Below are 19,625 nucleotides of genomic sequence, written 5' to 3'. Positions count from 1 at the left end.
AAGAGATCTTGCATAGGGAGTACATTAAAATGATGTGATGGTTGCTTTTATTTGATGATTAAACAAATTTATCCTGATTCTCCCATAACCATTACATTACACTACATTTTTTTAAATCTTCAATTATTATTATTTGTGTTCTTTGCGTCACAAATAACCATTTTTGCAGACAGATGACCTCCCAAAACGTATATTTCTGGTGGAAAATTAATATTGAAAACCGATCACCAATAAATAAAATTGTAGCTTTGATCTTAAATATCTCGACAAATATTAGGGATATCGAAACGGGGTTGTCATTTTCCACTATTTTTTATGTAGTTTTCATAATCATTGTCAAAACCAATGGTCCTTATGAAAACCCGATCAGGTTTTTGCCCGTAACTCCGCAAAAAATGAAGATACAGCATCGGAAGTGGAAAATTTGAAAACTAGACCAAAAAAAAACATATAGTTTACTTCGTGGGTTTTTACAAAATTCCGCTGTCCTAAAAAGTTATTAGCGATTGGTGCGTTTTAAATGGATCACCCTGTATAACCTCACCCCCTTCAGAACATGTCAAATGCTTATCTTTAATTTATTCACGATTCATTTATATAAATGTGTATCATTCTCTCTAATCATACATGCTGAAGAGCTCTCAAATATTTCTCCAGTAAGAAACAATAACTACTGGAAAAAAAAAAAACTAACCTGGAAAATGGAATAACAACTGTAATAGAGTGACATGTACCCCTGAGTAATAACAGCTTTTTAAAGAAGATGAAGATAAACACAGGCATTAAGAAATCGTCTTCAATTATTCAACAGTCATGCTAGACAATCGAAGAAAACAATTTTTTCTAGACAAGCACGATTGATTTTGCCATATCTATATATTTACCACCAGCCTACTCTTACAAGAACCCAGCAGGCAGTAGTTGGCAATAAGCTGAAGTTGCAGCTTTTAGTGGACATACTCGTGAGTATTTGTATTTTATTTTTCATCTCTCTACAGCGTAGAGCCATTGGTTCCTCAACCTCGTAGCGCGGGTGCAACATTTGAAAAGTGGTAGTTAATACAAGAAAGGTTTACAAAAAAAATTAAAAACAAAAAAGTATCACGTGAATTTGGAAAAGGAATCAATACAAATTTGGTAATTGTAAAATTTAAGTGAACGTGCGCAATATTAAACCGTAGTAGGTTGAGAGATATCAGTATTAGTTTATTCTAACGCAAAGAGATAAGCACGATTGAGTTATTTAGTTCTAATTTTTAATAAACGATGCCGAAGAAAGTCTCGCTAGCTGTTGACGTCTAGCTTCTGTGCGGTGTTACATGCAAATCTGTGAGGGTAAAAAAACCTGCAGTTTCGGACATCTTCATAAAACTTCCAAAACATCACAACTCTCTTCCCAGTCCCTGTAAGAAGAAACTAGAGAAAGAACCAACTAGCCAATGTAGTTTTCAGTTAAAAAACTAAGTTGTGTATTTTTTTGGTCCGAGGCAACCATTACAATGATTTTCTAACAAAAATCCAATTAATTTCGCTGTTTTTACCCCTCGTTTTTTAGACCTAATCGGTTATGAACATTCATTTGTTAACAGAGGTTGATTAATGAGTTTGAGTTATAATATTGCCTTTAACTATGTTTCTGTTTCACATTTTTCTTGCTGACAGTTGTTTACATAGTAATTACTGAAAACTCTCAACTACATCTGGCCTTAGTTAAATTCTAAAAGTGCCTACTTTCGGTTTTCTAATTTCTCCATCATTTTGTGATCTTTGCGGATGTTGATTGTAACAACTCGTTGCCGTTTCTTGTGGGATTTGTAGAAAGAAGGACGGTCAGTATTTTTGGAAAAGCCAAACAAGTAACTACCATCTGTTCGCCTTTTCACGTTAAAAGATACTGGTGTCTCTTACGTATATATTTTCCCGTGAAGAGTGTCGCAGCGAGAGAAGTAATCAGGTATCATCATTACTTGCTTGATTAGCATCATCACACATGACTCATCCTGCCTTTCTAGCTTAGGTCTCAAGTTCTAGATGAAAAATTCCAAGACTAGCATTATAAGGTTGTATCAAACTATTTCTTGAAATTTCCTCACTGGGCATTCAACTAATAACTTTAAACATAAAAGGACATTAATACCAAAGCTTTGAGTAAAGTTAATATCGCTGCCTCGTTTCAGGTTTCTCATCGTCACGATACCATGAACCTTTACTGGATTATTCTTAACCTCGTTGCTTTAATGCTGCCACAAGATAAACCATTGTTCGCTTTACAATCTGCTTATGAGTTTCTGAATACTATAGAAATTTATTTATATTTAGGTGAGTGACTTCTTTTTTTACTAATATGATAAAAAACTAGAATTTTTTTAACTTACATCATAAATATTTTCTCATATTTAATAGTGGACGTTGTGAGCAACGATGAACACCTGCAAGAAAATGTTGCATGGTCGCCTACATCAATTCATGGCAATATCTCAGCAATTGAGGTCACATTTCTACTAGAACTTCTACAGCAGCTAATACACAGGTTATCAGTTTTGACCATAGTTGTTAATTTGTTAATAGCGACTGTAAGCCGATTAAGCTAAACATGCATAAGGCTAGATTAGACTATGGGAGGCTCCCGATCAACGGAAACCAAGAGACCATTTATTGTTCTAACTCCTTGAAGGTCTGAAAGATTTGAGATTAAAGTTTACCCACCTGATGTTCGACGCATCATATTTCTTTGGGTTCAAGTTGCCAAAGATCTCATCTAACGATTGTGCTGAAAACAGACTGGAGTAGTGAAAAACAGCCCAGCCTTATTGACCTCTCTATGGATGTTTTCTAAACCTTTTGAGCAATATAAAAAGGCTAAGCAAAATTTGGGCTAATACTCAGACTTGCCGAGATTAAGACCTCGGATGTAGGTACTTACGGATCAGCGACCAGGTCATCACCACCTTGTCGGTTAGAGATAATAAGTGACCGCTTGCTTAATTGCATTTAGATGTAATTTTTCTCAAAATGTTTAAATTTACAAAAATTAATTTTCAGATTAATATCTGATTACATAAAATTGTTTATGGATCAAATTAGTTTGGTTATATTGAAATCATTATTGCGACCGGAAGTAAATTTTAATACAATGATTCAGGTGATTTAAACTACATTCATTTAATTAAACCTAAATATAATAGATCAACTATTTTTAAATTAAAATTAATCACTTACTTTACCAGATGAATTACTTACATAATTTTTGATTGTTATGTATATATTTATACATATATGTTTTTGTTTTAGATATCTGAACGAGGTAATCCTGTAATGATAGATTTTATTTACAAATATTTTATTGATTTTATACTCGAATTAATTGACATTCAGTTTCAACTAGATTTGAACATACGAAACTGGTTGCAAATGAAATTCCATTTCCATTATGGAGTTAAGTTAAATGTTGTAATTAAATTTGTACCATGAAAGCTTGATTTTATTACATAATTAGCGTCCAAAAAAATCTGATACCACAAATGGAAACTACCATGTCAATTAGGATTGCTACTGGAACTGAATCATCGGCAAACCTCAGGTTGTAGAGCATTCCTAGCATTGTAGTGATAGGCTCGGAGATAAAAGGATCATCCTGTCTTATTCCTTTCTTAGAATTAAGAACTTTTCCGAGAGTAACACACCAGTCAGGAAGCTCTTTGCCCAGCAGTATCTTTTTTTGCTGGAATATTGCTTTGTGCTAATGGCTGTTTAGAAAAGTCGAAGAAGCCCAACATTTGAGGAGAGATCATTTTAAAACCTTCCACACTCCCAGACAGTCAGAACAGAAGACACACCATCCTTTTCGTAAACTTGTAAAACATTCTATAATTGAGAACAGGCATAAACCCTGACGAAAAAAGAACTAAGCGTTCAGCGTACTGGACTCCCACGCGGAGGTCCCGGGTTCGAATCCAGCTGCTGGCCCTTAGATTTCCTCTTCCTAGGAGCTTCTTACAGCTCACTGTCCGGTGATGGACAGTGTTGTCCGAAGGCCGGCAGTACATTGAAAAAAGCTCCGGGCACCAATAACCTTAGATGTTGACGCGCCTTAAATCATTAAAAAATAAATAAATGTAATAAATTTAAATCTGGTTAAAGAAGTAGATTGTTTATTGTACAGTATCATTCCAGTTTTATGTTGGTAACTATTTAGGTGAAAAAAGAATAAAGACGAGGATTTTGGGTGGTGAGACAAGAGAGACGACCACGTGTGTTAACTTTATTAAAATCTAAAAACCAAGACACTTGCCTACACATGTAAAGGTTATGTTCAATTATTAAATAAAAGTTATTATGAAGACAAAAGCTGGAAATACCTAATAAAATAAAGATCAAAACCCAACATGTTTTTCTTAAAACGGATGTTCTAACAAATAAATAACAACTTAAAAAATGAATGAAAAAATATTTACATGTAAATAAACTAACCTTTTGCAATTATCCAAGAAGATAAAAAAAATACTATTCTGAGTATAGAATTAACAAGAAAAAGCTCTCTGTACCAACAAAACTAATAAAACGAAGAGTTAATTAATCTAACGTTACTTAAATATATATTTTAATTTCATAACTTTTTACTAATTTAGATTTGTTTGAATCATTGTAAGTTGGAAGCTATTGTAAACATTATTCCACTTGTCTTCATATTGAAACCTCCACAAAAAGAGAAAGAGAAAATATCAAATGTTTTAAAGGCGGACAATTAAACAGTATTGTCTTTAACGTTTTTGCTTCTTTCTTAAAATCAGCAGCTCTGTGTGATCAATTGAATAATAATTACCAACAGCAGGAAACCCTAACAAATTACTCAAAGGGAGCTTGATTTGCATATTATAAACTTGAGCTTTTAAATTAAGATATTCTTATGAAACGCCTAGGATATTTATTGTTCTGTATAATGTATTGTGTTTGGAGTTTAGGACACGATTTACAGCCAAAGAAGAGCAATAATTTCTTAATCTCAATACTAAACCAGGAAGAAAGGGCTAGATGGAACTTGAATTCTGCTGAGAATTTGCTAGCACCACCATCTTGTAAGGATTTTTAACTGCATTAAAAAGCAATTACATTGATTGGCATTACGATCCTTTTCAGCCATCACAGCGCTTCATGACTCTGACTTTGTTTAGATTGGAATAATCAATTTAAAAAAAATAAAATTCTTCAAAACTTAATTCAGATTAAGTGATAATGCCTCAACCGTTAATTCTGTAACAAAAAATTAAATTTAGCTTTAAGGTGCTAATAAATTACATTAAAATTCTGTGTATGAATATTTTGTGGTTGTTTGTGTTTTCTGGTAATTGGTTCCGTCTGAAATTTGGAGTTTATTTAAATTGATAGTATCTTTCAAAAAAAGGGAACTCCTCCTGACTTTACCAATTATAGCAGAATAGCTCTAGTAACCTGTATTTGTAAATTATTCTCGCATATATTACTAAATTGTCTTACCTAATAACCAGAACAGAACGGTATTTTACCAGAGAAACAAATGGGTTTACGTTCGCATAGAGAATTTACAGATATGTTCACAAGGTGTTTACCCTCTCATCGATATACATTGTGAGGAGGATCATTGAATGTTCTTAGGGGGCATCCATAAAAGACTTAACACCACTATGGGAGGGGTAGAAAAATTGTGACACTTTGCGACAAGAGGGGGTTAGGGGGATAGAATCAGCGTCACGCTTTTTTAAATCACTTTTTCATTTCCTTTTTTTTGAATAGCGCGCGTTTTGTGTACCATATGATTTTCGTTTTCATCGACTGGGTTATCGATATGTCGGTATATACAAGAGCGCTACCCAAAGACTGTTGTTTTGCATTGGTTTTTATGGCTGCCCGCAGTGAATTCGTTGTACTAAAATTATCGCAATTGATTCTACCGTTTGTTGACAATAAGATCGGAAATTTATATTATAAAATGTCAGAAAATCTTTATCAACGTTTTTACAAAGCTGTAAGAGTAGCATATCCTTCAATACAAGGAAAATATCTGCCGATCAAAGTAAACGAAAAATGGAATGAATTAAAAAAGAAATCAAAAAATTTTGTAGATTTGAAGGAAATTACGGAAACAGATTCAAAAATTGTCTGAAATTGCAGCAGGAAGTAAGAAGAAATTAGATTTCTTTTTTTTAAAAGTAAGTTCTTTGAAGCAGATATATTTTTCGTATATAATCTTAAATATGCGTTATTCTTAGATATAAATTTTATTACTTACACTGGGCCAAAAAAGTCTGTGAACACTAACCTAAATTTTATTACTTTTATTATTATCTTAGTAGAAACTTCTTTTATTTCCAAATGAAATATACTATTCGATAGAGGAAAACCAGAGTTTTCATTTTATACTCAATCTTTTATTTTTGTTCAACAGGAATATCACAATTAAATGTTTAACAAAACAACACCACAAACGAGTGCAAAAAAAGTCTGTGAACACTTTGCAGATAATAAATAATTCTTACATATTGTACGTGTATTATAAATTTTAAAAACTTGTAGGACCTCCTTTGTTCCTAATCACTTCCACCAAGCGAGCTTTCATCGATCCTACTAATTTTGTGGACGTCAACGTTGGAATTTTATCCCATTCTTCTAAAATAGCGTTTTTTGACTGTCCTCGGTTTCTTATTTCTCTTTTATTTATTTGGCGGCTGATTTCATCCCACAAATGTTCAATTGGGTTAAGGTCTGGCAATGGTGGAGGGGTGTTTAGGCGCCGAGGTGTATTATATAAAAGCCATTCCCGAGTTTTTAGTGCGGTATGTTTCGCGTCATTGTCTTGTTAGAACAGGAAGTTCCCTGTTCCCTCCAACCCTATTTTTTTTGAACTTTCTCTTAAATTACGTCTTAATATATCCACATACATATATTGGTCCATCTTACCATTAATTAGATCTAACTTGGCCACTCCTTTAGCACATCTTACATCTTACCATATATATATTACAAAAAAACATTAAAGTATGTTGGAAAAGGAAAAAGAAAGAAAAAAAATCGATTTTTTTTTCTTAAATATATTTATTGTGTTATAATTTCATCATCAACATACAAGCATATATATATATATATATATTTTATGTAAAACTAAAATTATTCACTCTTTTAGACAAGTATACTTCGATGTGATTACAATTGTAAATTTCATCTAATTTGGTAATAATATTATAACATAAACTTGAGATATTACAACATTTGCAAGTATCCGGGCCTTCCTCGCATTTAGGATTTGACCAACAACAATTAATATAGTGAAAGTCTTTATAATCACCTTTTTTTACATATGCGTGTGATAATGTTTCCAATTCTTGCATATTGTTGTATAAAAGCATAAATTGAATTGCTTGCTCAGGTCCTAAAACAAGTTTGTAGAAATCGTGTTGAAATTGATGATAGAAAGGGTGAGTCATAACCAAATTCCATTCTTCCATTATGTAATTTTCTAGTCACAGAGTGTTCGTATAAAAACTGAACTCACAATGGGGGGGGGAAAAAATCCCCTCAGGAGAGTTAAATAAGAACAACAATAACGGAAGTGGTTAACCATAAAGTGGTGGGGATATCATAGTTTATTAATAAATTTTTTTTTTTTAAGTACATATCTGTTCAGGTAAAAAAAATATGTTCTACACTAAATAATGGACATTTAATACAGTTAAAACACCAAAATAGTTTATCATATATAATACTTGAAAGAAGATCACTATTGTTTGTATACATACAGGTATAATAACAATTCCAAATAATACCTTTAGGTGGCGGTGTGAGCAAGTTACAACATTTAACACAAAAATTATAATGTGAATTGGTATTAGTGAATAATATATCTCGACCATTATTATTATTATTTTTTTTAATGATTTAAGGCGCGTGACATCAAAGGTTATTGGCGCCTATTATTATTATTATTATTATTGTTGTTGTTGAAAAGAATGTTTATTTTTCTAAAATAATACATATTAATGGTTATTTTAATTGATTTAAAGGCCTTTGGGCTAGCAAAAGCTAAAATTTTGTTTACTTTAAAAAAATATCTATTTTTTTGTTGTTTAATGTGTGTTTATTTGAAAAACTTAGTTTATTTGTGTTACTAGTGTTTGATAATAAATCTTTGAACAAATTAACATTTAATTAGTGCTTTAAGGCAAAATGCCACTTTGTGGCATTTCGTCCAGTAATGCTACTTTACCTAATAATGCGGCTAAATCTAAACCTATGGCTGAATCGCAGGTTGATTCTAAAAAGCGTAGGAAAGAAGACAACTGTTTTGAAATTACAGTGAGTACTGATAATAGCTATGAACCTCTGTCGGATTTGGAAAGCATGGATGAGGACTCTCCTCCTCCTCCTGTATCTAGAGCGTCTACTGTGAAAAAGCCTGAACGGATTCCTCCAATAGTGGTGTACAGTTACTTCAAAGATCACAGTGCCTCTTTAAAAGCCCTGAGATCTGCATGTAAACAAGATTTTGATCTCAAATGTAGACGTAACCGATTAATTTTTCTTGCTAAATGTAAAGATGACTACAAAAAAATTATACAAGAAGTTACTTCTGCCCAATTGGAGTATCACACGTACACACTAGCAGATGAGCTAAAACATACGCTAGTTCTTAGAAATATACCACCAAACGTCACGTGTGAAGAAATTAAACAAGACCTGGCTGATAAAAATGTTACGCCTGTTAAGATTACGCAGATGTCGAAAAAAGAAATGACTGGTCGAATTACTAAGTATCCACTGTTCATTGTCACCTTTGATAATTCAGTGAATATTAATGAAATAATTAATTACAAAAAGGTATGCGGTTGTATCATCAACTGGGAACGATATAAAAACTTTTCTGGAATCACTCAGTGTTACAAGTGTCAGTCTTTTAATCACATTGCCAAAAATTGCTATCGCAATCCCAAGTGTTTGACATGTGCCGGAACTCATCTTACGGTAAATTGTCCAACTCCTGATAGTCCTCCAGTTTGTGTGAACTGTAACGGCGGCCACGCTGCTAATCACCAGGGTTGCCCTGTACTACAGAAACATCTTAAAGCTCGCCCTTCAATGACTGCTGAAAGGAAGTTACCTTCTAAGCCTCCATTTCTTTTAAATGCTTCTGACTTTCCTTCTCTACCAAAATCAAGTTTCTCTAATATTACTGCACCAACTAACTCAGCATGGGGTCCTTCTGGGAGGTCCAACAATCTCTCCCATACTTCCGCTACTGCTTGGAAAAGCCTAGCCTCAGATAACAATGCTTCTGATTTTTCAATCATACAATTATTGCATGAAATTAAATCTTTCTTCTCTTCTTTCAATCTTCTAAATATCCTCTCAGGTCTTAAAAATTGTTTAGAAAGGCTAAAACAAGCACCCGATACCTTAAGTAAAGTCAACATTCTAGCAGATTTTATATTTAATTTAATATGATGCCCTTAGTTAAAATAATGAGCTGGAACGCTAGATCCGTTATTAACAAGTTCCTAGAATTATCTCATTATATTCAAAAGTACAATATCGACATTACTGCACTTTGTGAAACCCTATTAAAAGGTAAACATAAACTGAAATCTAATGGCTACTCAACTTATAGAAATGACACAGGTAGGGGAGTGGCTTTATTAATTAAAAAAAATATTAAACATTTTCCTATATTACTTCCTCCATTGAAATCATTAATAGCTGTAGGTGTCATGGTAGAGTTTGAAAATATAGAGCTCCTAATACTGTCGGCATATCTGTCACCATCTCTCAGACTTGACTGTAGAGATTTGCGCGTGCTTTTTGATTTGCACAAGCATGTAATATTGGTGGGTGATTTAAATTGTAAACATGCTGCTTGGAATTGCTTCACTAATAACAGAAGTGGTAAATCTCTGCTTGAATTCTCCTTTAAATTCGGTATTGGAATTTTAGCACCTGACAAGCCTACCTACTTTCCTGATCGATCAAATGCCCGTCCTAGTGTGCTTGACTTCGCTCTAATAAAAAACTGTAATTTTAGTATTACAACAACCTCTCATAGTGCTCTCTCTTCTGACCATAACCCTGTCATTTTTAATTTAACGAACAAAGTAAATGAATTTCAATCGAAGAAAGCTTTCAACTTCAAAGCTGCTGATTGGAAAAATTTTAGGTCCTTGGTGGACGAAAAATTAGATATTAATCCAATCATAACTAACTATCACGATATTGACACATTAGCGACCAACCTCCAAACCATACTATTAACGGCTGCATTGGATTCAATTCCGCTTAAAAAATCAAGGAGTAAATCTGAAGAATTGCCGCCTCTAATCCTGCTATGTATAAAAATTAAAAATATTATCAAAAAGGCGTTTTCTAAGTACCGTCACTCCTGGATTAAGAGAACGCTAAATAAACTTATATCCTTGATATCAAGACTTTTGCAACTGCACAGAAACGCTAGCTGGAACAACTTTCTTTCGCAGCTATCTACCCATGATAACAAACTTTACAGAATTGTTAAAGGAGTCCGCAAAGGAACGCCTAACATACCGCCACTCTCTTTAAATAACAATCCTCAGACCACCTCTCTAAACAGCTATGCCTTTAGTTCTCACCATAAAGCTTCGACGTTGGCCGACTTCTTTCAGAATGTTCACATCAGGAACGCAGATCTAGGCGTTCCTTCGTTCACCCGTAGTGTAATATCTACGAACAAACAGTTTCTTATTCCAAATGTAAAGCACGACACCTGCAAATTAACTTCTCCGAAAGAAATCAGAAATATTATTTCCAAATTAAAAAATAACAAGGCTCCTGGTGTAGACGGTATTCAGTCACGAATGATTAAAAATATATCTCGCAAGTGTTTAATTCACTTGACTAAGCTAATTAACTATATTTTAATGTTTGGATATTTTCCAGAAATTTGGAAAACTGCAAAAGTGATTGTCCTCCCCAAGCCTGGAAAAGATCACTCTCTACCCAGTAGTTATCGACCAATCTCTTTATTACCCTGCCTTAGTAAAGTCGTTGAACGTGTTGTACTAAAGAGACTAAATGCATTTATTGAAAGTAATAATTTACTATCTCAAGTGCAATACGGATTTAGATCTTTTCACTCCACTACTGCGCAGCTAGCAAGAGTCACGGACATCATTGCGGACGGATTTAATGTGAACAAGCACACAGGAATGGCATTGATCGATGTTGAGAAGGCTTTCGATTGTGTTTGGCATGATGGTCTAATCTATAAAATGATCCAGAATGGCTTCCCTAAATACTTAATTTACTTTGTCAAAAGCTATTTGACTAGCAGGAAATTTTGCGTAGCAGTTGATGATGCTACTTCTAACCTCAGGCCAATTTTAGCCGGTGTGCCGCAAGGTTCGGTCCTTGGACCAACTCTCTTTAACATTTTTATTAACGATTTAACCAAAATTAAACTTAAAGCCAGTAGTGCGTTGTTTGCCGATGACACTTCCTTTTTCATATCCTCCTTCAGAATTGACACTATAGCCAATCATTTGTCAATAGCTCTTGCTAAAAGTTTCAAGTACTTTAAAAAGTGGAGAATCAAACCTAACCACACTAAAACGGAGCTGATGCTATTCTCTCGAAGAAGACCCACAATCAACCATACTGTTACAGTAAATGGAGTCTCTCTACCATGGCAAAAAGAAGTTAAATACTTAGGATTAACTTTAGACTCAAAACTAACGTACACAAAGCATGTAAATAATGTATGTAGATTAGATTAGATTAGGGCGGCCTCAGGGCCTACGCCACTGCGACCCCTTTGGGTCTATTGTGGCTCCCCTAACTTTAAAGCTCACCCTCCAGACCTGTCCTTTTAATTAGACTCTTAATGCTGGAGAGCGACTCTTGGGTAAAGCTCTCAGGCCTTGGTTTTTCCTCCCCGAGAAGTAACATCCTTAGCCACACGAGCCCCTCACACTGACACAACACATGTAGTGCCGTTTCCTCCTCTTCCTGACAGAACCTACAGAGGCTATCATCTGCCAGGCCCATGCGATGCATGTGTTTTCTGAGTCTGCAGTGGCCAGTTAATAGGCCTACAATCATCCTGATAGCCCCACGGCCTTGACGGATTAATTCTGCAGTCAGCCTCGGCGAATAGACTTTAATAAACTCCTTCGCCTGTCTCTGCCCAGTGGTGGCAAGCCACCACTCCTGAGACCTACTCTGCACCCATAAATTAATGGTCGCAGTCTTAACACACTTCGGAACCCCAAAACAGGGCTCCGGGCCAACGAAGTATCTCGCAGAGCCTTTCCGGGCCAATAAATCTGCCGCTTCGTTACCCTTATGTCCTGAATGACCAGGTACCCAGACCAGAAAGACCTTATTTTGGTCACTGATTTCCTTCAGGGCACCCAGACAGTCCCACACCAGTTTTGAGTTAACCTGATAGGAACTAATTGCCCGTAGAGCAGCCTGACTATCCGAGAAAATTACGACCTTAGAATTAATAATTCCTCGCCCTTCAATCTCGGTAGCACAGAACCTAATTGCAGCTAGCTCAGCCTGAAAAACTGTAGCTAGTTTCCCTAGGCTAACCGAAAAGCTACATTTCGGCTTCACCCCGTATACTCCCGCTCCCACACCCTCCTCCATCTTGGAGCCATCAGTGTACCACATTGAATCTCCCACCACTGGGGGTCCACGTCTCCAAGCCTCCCGGTCTCCAATACAGACTTTGAACGGCTTGTCGAAGTTATATTTGGGAGTCATAAAATCCGAAGGCAGACCCAAAATAGGATCGGCCTCCAGCTCCTCGTACAACTCTTGATATGCTCCTCCATGCCTGACGGTAATAGGAGCTTGTCCTTCCATAAGCCTAACGACAACGGCCCTTGTGACGCCCTGAATGTATATGTGCAATGGGGGCAGATTTAACAAAACCTCCAAGGCCGCAGTAGGGGAAGTCCTCATGGCACCAGTGACACTCAGGCAAGCTAGCCTTTGAATACCACTGAGCGCCCGGACTCCACCCACCTGCAAGGTTTTTGCCCACCAAGCCACCGCCCCATGTGACACCATGGGTCTTACTACACTCTTGTAAATCCAGAGTGTCATCTTAGGGCTCAGTCCCCAACTTTTCCCACACAGCCTTTTACAGTATCCTAAAGAAACTTTTGCCTTGTGGGAAATCATGTTTAGGTGAGAATTCCACGTGAGCCTTTTATCAAAGATAACCCCAAGATACTTGGCCTCCATGGACAAGGGGATAGTAACTCCCCCCAAAATTGGTTGCACCAATCCATCCAGATTCTTCTTCCTAGTGAAAGGAACAACCCTAGTCTTTTGCGGATTGATGGAGAGACCCTCTGCTCTACTCCATCTATCCACAATATTAAGCGCTCTCTGCAAGCGCTCCGAAACCGTAGAAGCGAATCGTCCTCTAACAACCACTGCCAGGTCATTAGCAAAACCCAAGCAGTAGAAACTTTCCGCCGTCATTTTCACCAAGAGGTCATCGACCAGAACTGTCCACAGAAGGGGGGACAAAACCCCCCCCTGCGGGCAACCCCGCGCCACCCTAACCTCTACCGAACAATTGTCTAATGTGGCCATAACAGTGCGGCCTAATAAATTAGACTTGATCCACTGACAGATAGTTGGCGCCAGGCCTCTTCTTGACAGGGCATCAATTAACGACATAGGCGAGACATTATTAAAAGCCCCTTGTATGTCTAAAAACGCGGCCATTGCAAATTCTTTGTCCTCTTGGGACTTTTGAAGTAGCCTGTTAAAGTCATCCAACGCAAGATCCACAGACTTGCCTGCCTGATAGGCATATTGACGATCACTAAGAGGTTGAATTCCTAGGATATCGTCCCGAATATGTCTGTCTATAAGCCTTTCCAATGTTTTAAGTAGAAAGGATGACAGACTGATCGGCCTAAATGACTGCGGTGCTTGGTCCCCTAATCTCCCAACTTTGGGAAGAAACACGACCTTCACCTTTTGCCAAGTTTCTGGGATGAACCTCCAGGCCAAACAGCCTCTGAGAATTCTACACAGGAATGGCATCAACGCCTCCCCGGCCTTTTGCAAAAAGGCTGGATAAATTCCATCCGGCCCCGGAGATTTAAAGGGCTGGAACCGTGCGATCGCCCATCGTAACTTGTTTGGTTGAACGATGTGCGTCGCAATCCTCCAATCCGCTCGTGAAGGCCTTCTTAATGTATGTAATAAGGCGCTAGGCGTTATGTGCAGTCTGTTCTCCTTGCTTAATAGACACTCATCCTTGGACTTCCAAAATAAAAAATTAATATACTATCTCTACATTCGACCTATACTCCTGTATGCAGCCCCAGTCTGGTCTCAAACTTGCATAACCAATCATAATAAAATACAGAGAGTGCAAAATAAATGCCTGAGATTGATTGGTTCGTTTCCCAGATGGACGCCCATAGACTACATGCACGCAGTAATTGACGTTCCTAGCATCTCCACTACTGTTTACTGTCTCTTAGAAAAATTCGTCTCCACTTGTTACAATAGTCCGTACCCTCACATAGTAGCCATTGTAAATTACAATATAAACTCTCTCAGTTATAAAAAATATAAATATAAACGTTTAAAGCATCTTTTGTAACACCCACCTGTATATCAAGCTGAGGTTTTTTTTTAAATTTTTTCCTTAATATGTAAATATGTTCCTTTAAACTGTATTAAATATAATTTGATGGGTGTATATAGGCGATAAGCTTGAAACCTCTATTTCATTTCAAATTTGTGTACTTTGTGTAAAGTTTTGTAAATAAATAAATATTATTATTATTATTATTAAATTGATTTAAAGTGTTGTAATAATAAAGATGTCTTGTCTGGATAACAATACATTATAGCAATATAATCTGATATTGACATTGGTTTACCAGCAATGAATTCCACATTATCAAAACAATATAAATCTATAAAACATTTTTTTATACGTATCTATACAAAAATAAGAGTAAACATTGAATAATTTACAATGGATAGATGAAGGTATTTCCAATCGGGAAATATCGTTCCTTTTATTTAAATTTAAACTCACCCTTTCTATCATCAATTTCAACACGATTTCTACAAACTTGTTTTAGGACCTGAGCAAGCAATTCATGCTTTTATACAACAATATGCAAGAATTGGAAACATTATCACACTCATATGTAAAAAAAGGTGATTATAAAGACTTTCACTATATTAATTGTTGTTGGTCAAATCCTAAATGCGAGGAAGGGCCGGATACTTGCAAATGTTGTAATATCTCAAGTTTATGTTATAATATTATTACCAAATTAGATGAAATTTACAATTGTAATCACATCGAAGTATATTTATCTAAAAGAGTGAATAATTTTAGTTTTACATAAAAAAAAATATATATATATATATATGCTTGTATGTTGATGATGAAATTATAACACAATAAATATATTTAAGAAAAAAAAATAGATTTTTTTTCTTTCTTTTTCCTTTTCCAACATACTTTAATGTTTTTTTGTAATATATATATGGTAAGATGTATATTCCCAATTCTATGTATTATTATTATTATTATAACTTTTAAGATGCTATTTTAGGTGACATTAAAAGCAGAGTTGGGCAAAATTTTTAGTCGCGACTAATATTTTTAGTCGTGACTAAAAATGTGATTAAAAATTTAGTCGCGACTAATTAGTCATGACTAATTCAGTCGTGGTCACATTTAATCATGATTAAATTAGTCGTAAGCGCGACTAAATAAAATAATCATGATTAACATTAGTCGTGAATTAGTCGTGACTAATTTTTTCAATCACAAACCATAATGGGTGGGATAGGGATTCAAGATTATATTTAGCGCATCTAACTCTAAACCCGGCAGCTTGTCAAAATACTTAATTCTAAGTGCGCTAAATGTACGACGTTCCAACAGAAGATGCTCAAGCGTATCCAATGAGCCACCTTTACAGAATGAGCAATTTTCAGTAGGGTTGAAATCATGTTTATCATCTTTAAACACTATTCTTGGGTATTTTTTATTTGCCAGTCGGATCTGTGCTATTGGTTTAAGAAAGTGCAACGGAAGTTTTAGGGACAGATAAAACGGTGCGGAATTGTACTGACTCACAAACCTAATGTAGCAGTTGTATCTTGTTTTGAATAAAGATTCTAGATCAATACTAATAAGATGATTTTTGTAAGCATTTAATAAATTATTTTTGTATTTTCTTATTTCATTGTAGTCCTGAGAGGTCCATAAATGAGAGGCTCCTATTTTAGTTAAATAATTGTATAAAAAGGAACACCAGTTATAAGGAATTTGAGTATTACCAATTAAGTTTATGAGACGATTGAGGCATAATTTTTGAATACGATTATCATTCATTCCAAGCAATGTTATCCACCATGATAGAACCCTCTTAAATATGTGATAGTTGATATGAATTCTGTTTAGTTCATGTCTAAGTAACGCATCAGGAGTTGATTTTGGCAGCTGTAAGAGTGATTTGAAAAATTTAATTTGTACTTTTTCCAAGATGTCCGCATAAGGTGACGCCCAAATTTCCCCACAATATAGCAATACGCTATTTACCATCGAATCAAATAGTACTTCTTTAGTCCTCCATGTATCTGATTTTCCTTTGGATAGTATTTGTTTCACGTTTGCAGCTACAGTTATGCTCATTGATTTCTTATATTCACTTGCCCTTCTAAATTTTCCACTTGATGAAAATATGATACCGAGATATCTGAATTCTCTGATCAGTTCAATTTCTTTCTTCTTGAAAATAAATTTCTTCTGTTTTCCTAATTTACCCTTATGAAAAGGTATTATTTTACTTTTGGCTACATTAGCATTTAACAAGTTATTTTCACAATATTTTTCAAGCAAATCCAGTTTTAACTACACGTCTATCCAAGAGTAACCTAGCAGAACTATATCATCAGCATAAAGAAGCATGATGACATCCTCCTTTTCGTTAATTGCTACGCCTGTCACACCATGGTCCCTAAAGAAAGTTACTACATCAAACAGAAAAATGGAAAATAAGGAAGGGCTGAGGTTCTCTCCTTGCAGTACCCCCTCTAATACCCTGAACTCCTTTGTCTGTCTACCATCGCTTTCTATAAACACAGAGGCATTATCATAGAGATCCTTCATGATGTTTACAACCTTACCGTAGATACCAGCTTTGTTGAGTTTGTTCCATAGTATTGTGTGTGATAGGGAATCGAAAGCCCTTTGCAGGTCTATAAATATTCCATAAATTTTTGCCCCTCTTTTTCTTAAATTTACATTAACTACTGCAGATAAAGCAAAAATTCCGTCCCTACATCCTCTGTGCTGACGAAATCCAAGCTGCTCCTCAGGCAAGATGTCCTGCTGCTCAACCCATACATTCAGACGATTAGCAATTATTCTGGTAAATATCTTCACCACATTATTAATAAAAGCTATGCCTCTATAGTTAGCTGGGTCAAGTGGGTCTTCTTTCTTATGTATCATCTTCAGTTTAACGCTGCCCCAACTGGTTGGTACTTTTTCTTTCTCCCAAATCGTTTTATACATATAATGTGTGTTGAATTACAACTAGACTGAGTTTCTCTGAAAAAGAAAAGAGATTTATTTGGCATTAACAACATTCTTAAAACATTAATTTTCAATACATAATTATTTAACTATTCTTTAATACCTGAAAAAGAAAAGAGAAACGACACTCAAAGCCGATAATTCATTTCACTCTTTTCAATCCTAACCTGTCCTTTTTTTCCTACCCACTCTTCACTCGAAGCTACGAGCATGCGCAGAAAGACGGGGTTGGAAATTAAAATTAAATATCTTACATACAAATTAAACAAATAATAAACCCAATTCGGTGGTAGTAATTTAAAACATTCGTTAGTTATTCCGTCGTTACCAGGAGACTTATTATTTTTAGAATGTTTTATGCTTAATAACAATTCTTCCATGGTAAGATCATTATCCAAAAAAGGGTGCTTATTGGACATAAGAGGCCTAATTGGTGTGCAGCTCAAAGGATAAGAAGTTGCTAAAAAATTCCCCCATGTTTGTATGTCGATGGGACATTTCCTAAATAATGATTTTTTTCTCAAACTATTTACGACGCACCAAAAGTCTTTACCATTTTTCGTATTCATTAGCTTTAATTTATTTATTTCATAATAATTAGTTTTAGAAAGGGATATTGTTTTCTTATAATGTTTTTTTGCTGCTATAAATTTATCAACATGCTCCTGCTTGAAACCCGATTTTTGACAAAGTTTAAATGTATTTTTAACTTCCTTTTTTGCTCTAAAACAATCGCCATTGAACCAGTTTTTATTCTTGTTGTATATACAATTGTTTGTTCTAACTACCTTCAGACCACTTTCAATTGCCGCTTTATCTATGGAAAGGATTAAATTTTCATTTAATTCATTAATTGAAGGACTATTAAAATAAATGTTATTAGATTCATCCAGAATCTTATTAAAGCGTACTATACATAAAGGTTCTTTGTTAAAAAATGAATATGTTTGTTTACCGTGTAATTTATACGAAACAGTTAGATGATTAGCATTTACATTTAATAAAACTGGTAAATGATCAGAGATTTCAGGAATTTTTAAAACTTCAAAATCCAGTTGTGAATCGAGAAAAAGAGAATTTATCCAAATATGATCTATTACACTACATCCGTTTCTACTGATATAAGTGTAAGAAGCTCGTCGATCTGCATTAGACCTGCCGTTACAAATTAACATGCCAAAATCTTCCATTATTTCTATAATACGATTACCCTGACTATTAATAACTGTATCCAATGTATATCTAATTCCATGAAAAGAAGAATTCATAAAAATATCATCATAAAAACTATTCAAATTTGATATGCGTGCATTGAGATCACCTGCTATTATTATTTTACATTCATTATAATTAGCGAACATTTCAAACAATAAATCGTTAAACATTTCAAGTGTAGATGAACTTATATTAGGCTTCAGGTAAACTATTTCTATAATTATTAGATCATTATGAATAACACACTTAAAGAAAATCCAAGAGTTTGAGCAACTGACAATTTCCCCATTCTCAACAGATCTTTTATTAATAAAAACTAAAATACCGCCTGAGGGTCGACCAACTAATTCATTTTTTTCAGCTAAAATATTTAACGTATTAAACTCATTACAAAACTCCGGGATGCGAAAAGTGTCAGTTGTCAGCCAAGTTTCGCAGATACCCAATATATCCAGATTTTCAAATAAACAAATATTGTTCTTATCTAGTTTGAAAATATTATTGTATCCACTGACGTTCCAAAAAGCAAGTTGAAAACCTCCTAGGACACGTTTGCTACTTCTTTTTTTTTCTTGGGTTGACGAAAAAATCTATCGATTCTCTCAGTAGATTGCGGCTTGCCCCGTTTTCCTCTACCACTCCCTCTACTCATCTCGGAAGCGTCCGAAGTGTCAGATTCTTCACTTATAAGAAGAAAATTCGACTTTTCAGATCCCAAAGGGTTTAATTTAAAACATTCGTTCAGATCATTTTTGTTTCTGATTATTTTTGGTGCTGAATTTTCTGTAATTCGTACAAAAAGTTGACCATT

The 19,625-nt window shown here is 35.0% G+C and overlaps 1 protein-coding gene across 1 annotated transcript; it reads left to right on the top strand.

The window, feature by feature from the left end:
* Positions 1–491: 491 nt before the first annotated feature.
* On the top strand, positions 492–3,939 carry LOC141458988 (uncharacterized). The gene is made up of 5 exons (XM_074137629.1): positions 492–962; positions 2,178–2,319; positions 2,404–2,530; positions 3,043–3,142; positions 3,292–3,939. Exons 2-5 carry the CDS (start codon positions 2,199–2,201, stop codon positions 3,469–3,471), a joined length of 528 nt encoding a protein of 175 aa, XP_073993730.1. The 5' UTR covers positions 492–962; positions 2,178–2,198; the 3' UTR covers positions 3,472–3,939.
* The last annotated feature ends 15,686 nt before the right edge of the window (positions 3,940–19,625 follow it).

This window comes from Rhodnius prolixus, unplaced genomic scaffold (genome assembly GCF_049639745.1).
Source record: "Rhodnius prolixus isolate KJV_2025 unplaced genomic scaffold, Rpr scaffold_5, whole genome shotgun sequence".
NCBI classification, from domain to species: domain Eukaryota; kingdom Metazoa; phylum Arthropoda; class Insecta; order Hemiptera; family Reduviidae; genus Rhodnius; species Rhodnius prolixus.
This window is presented reverse-complemented; position numbering and strand designations above follow the sequence as displayed.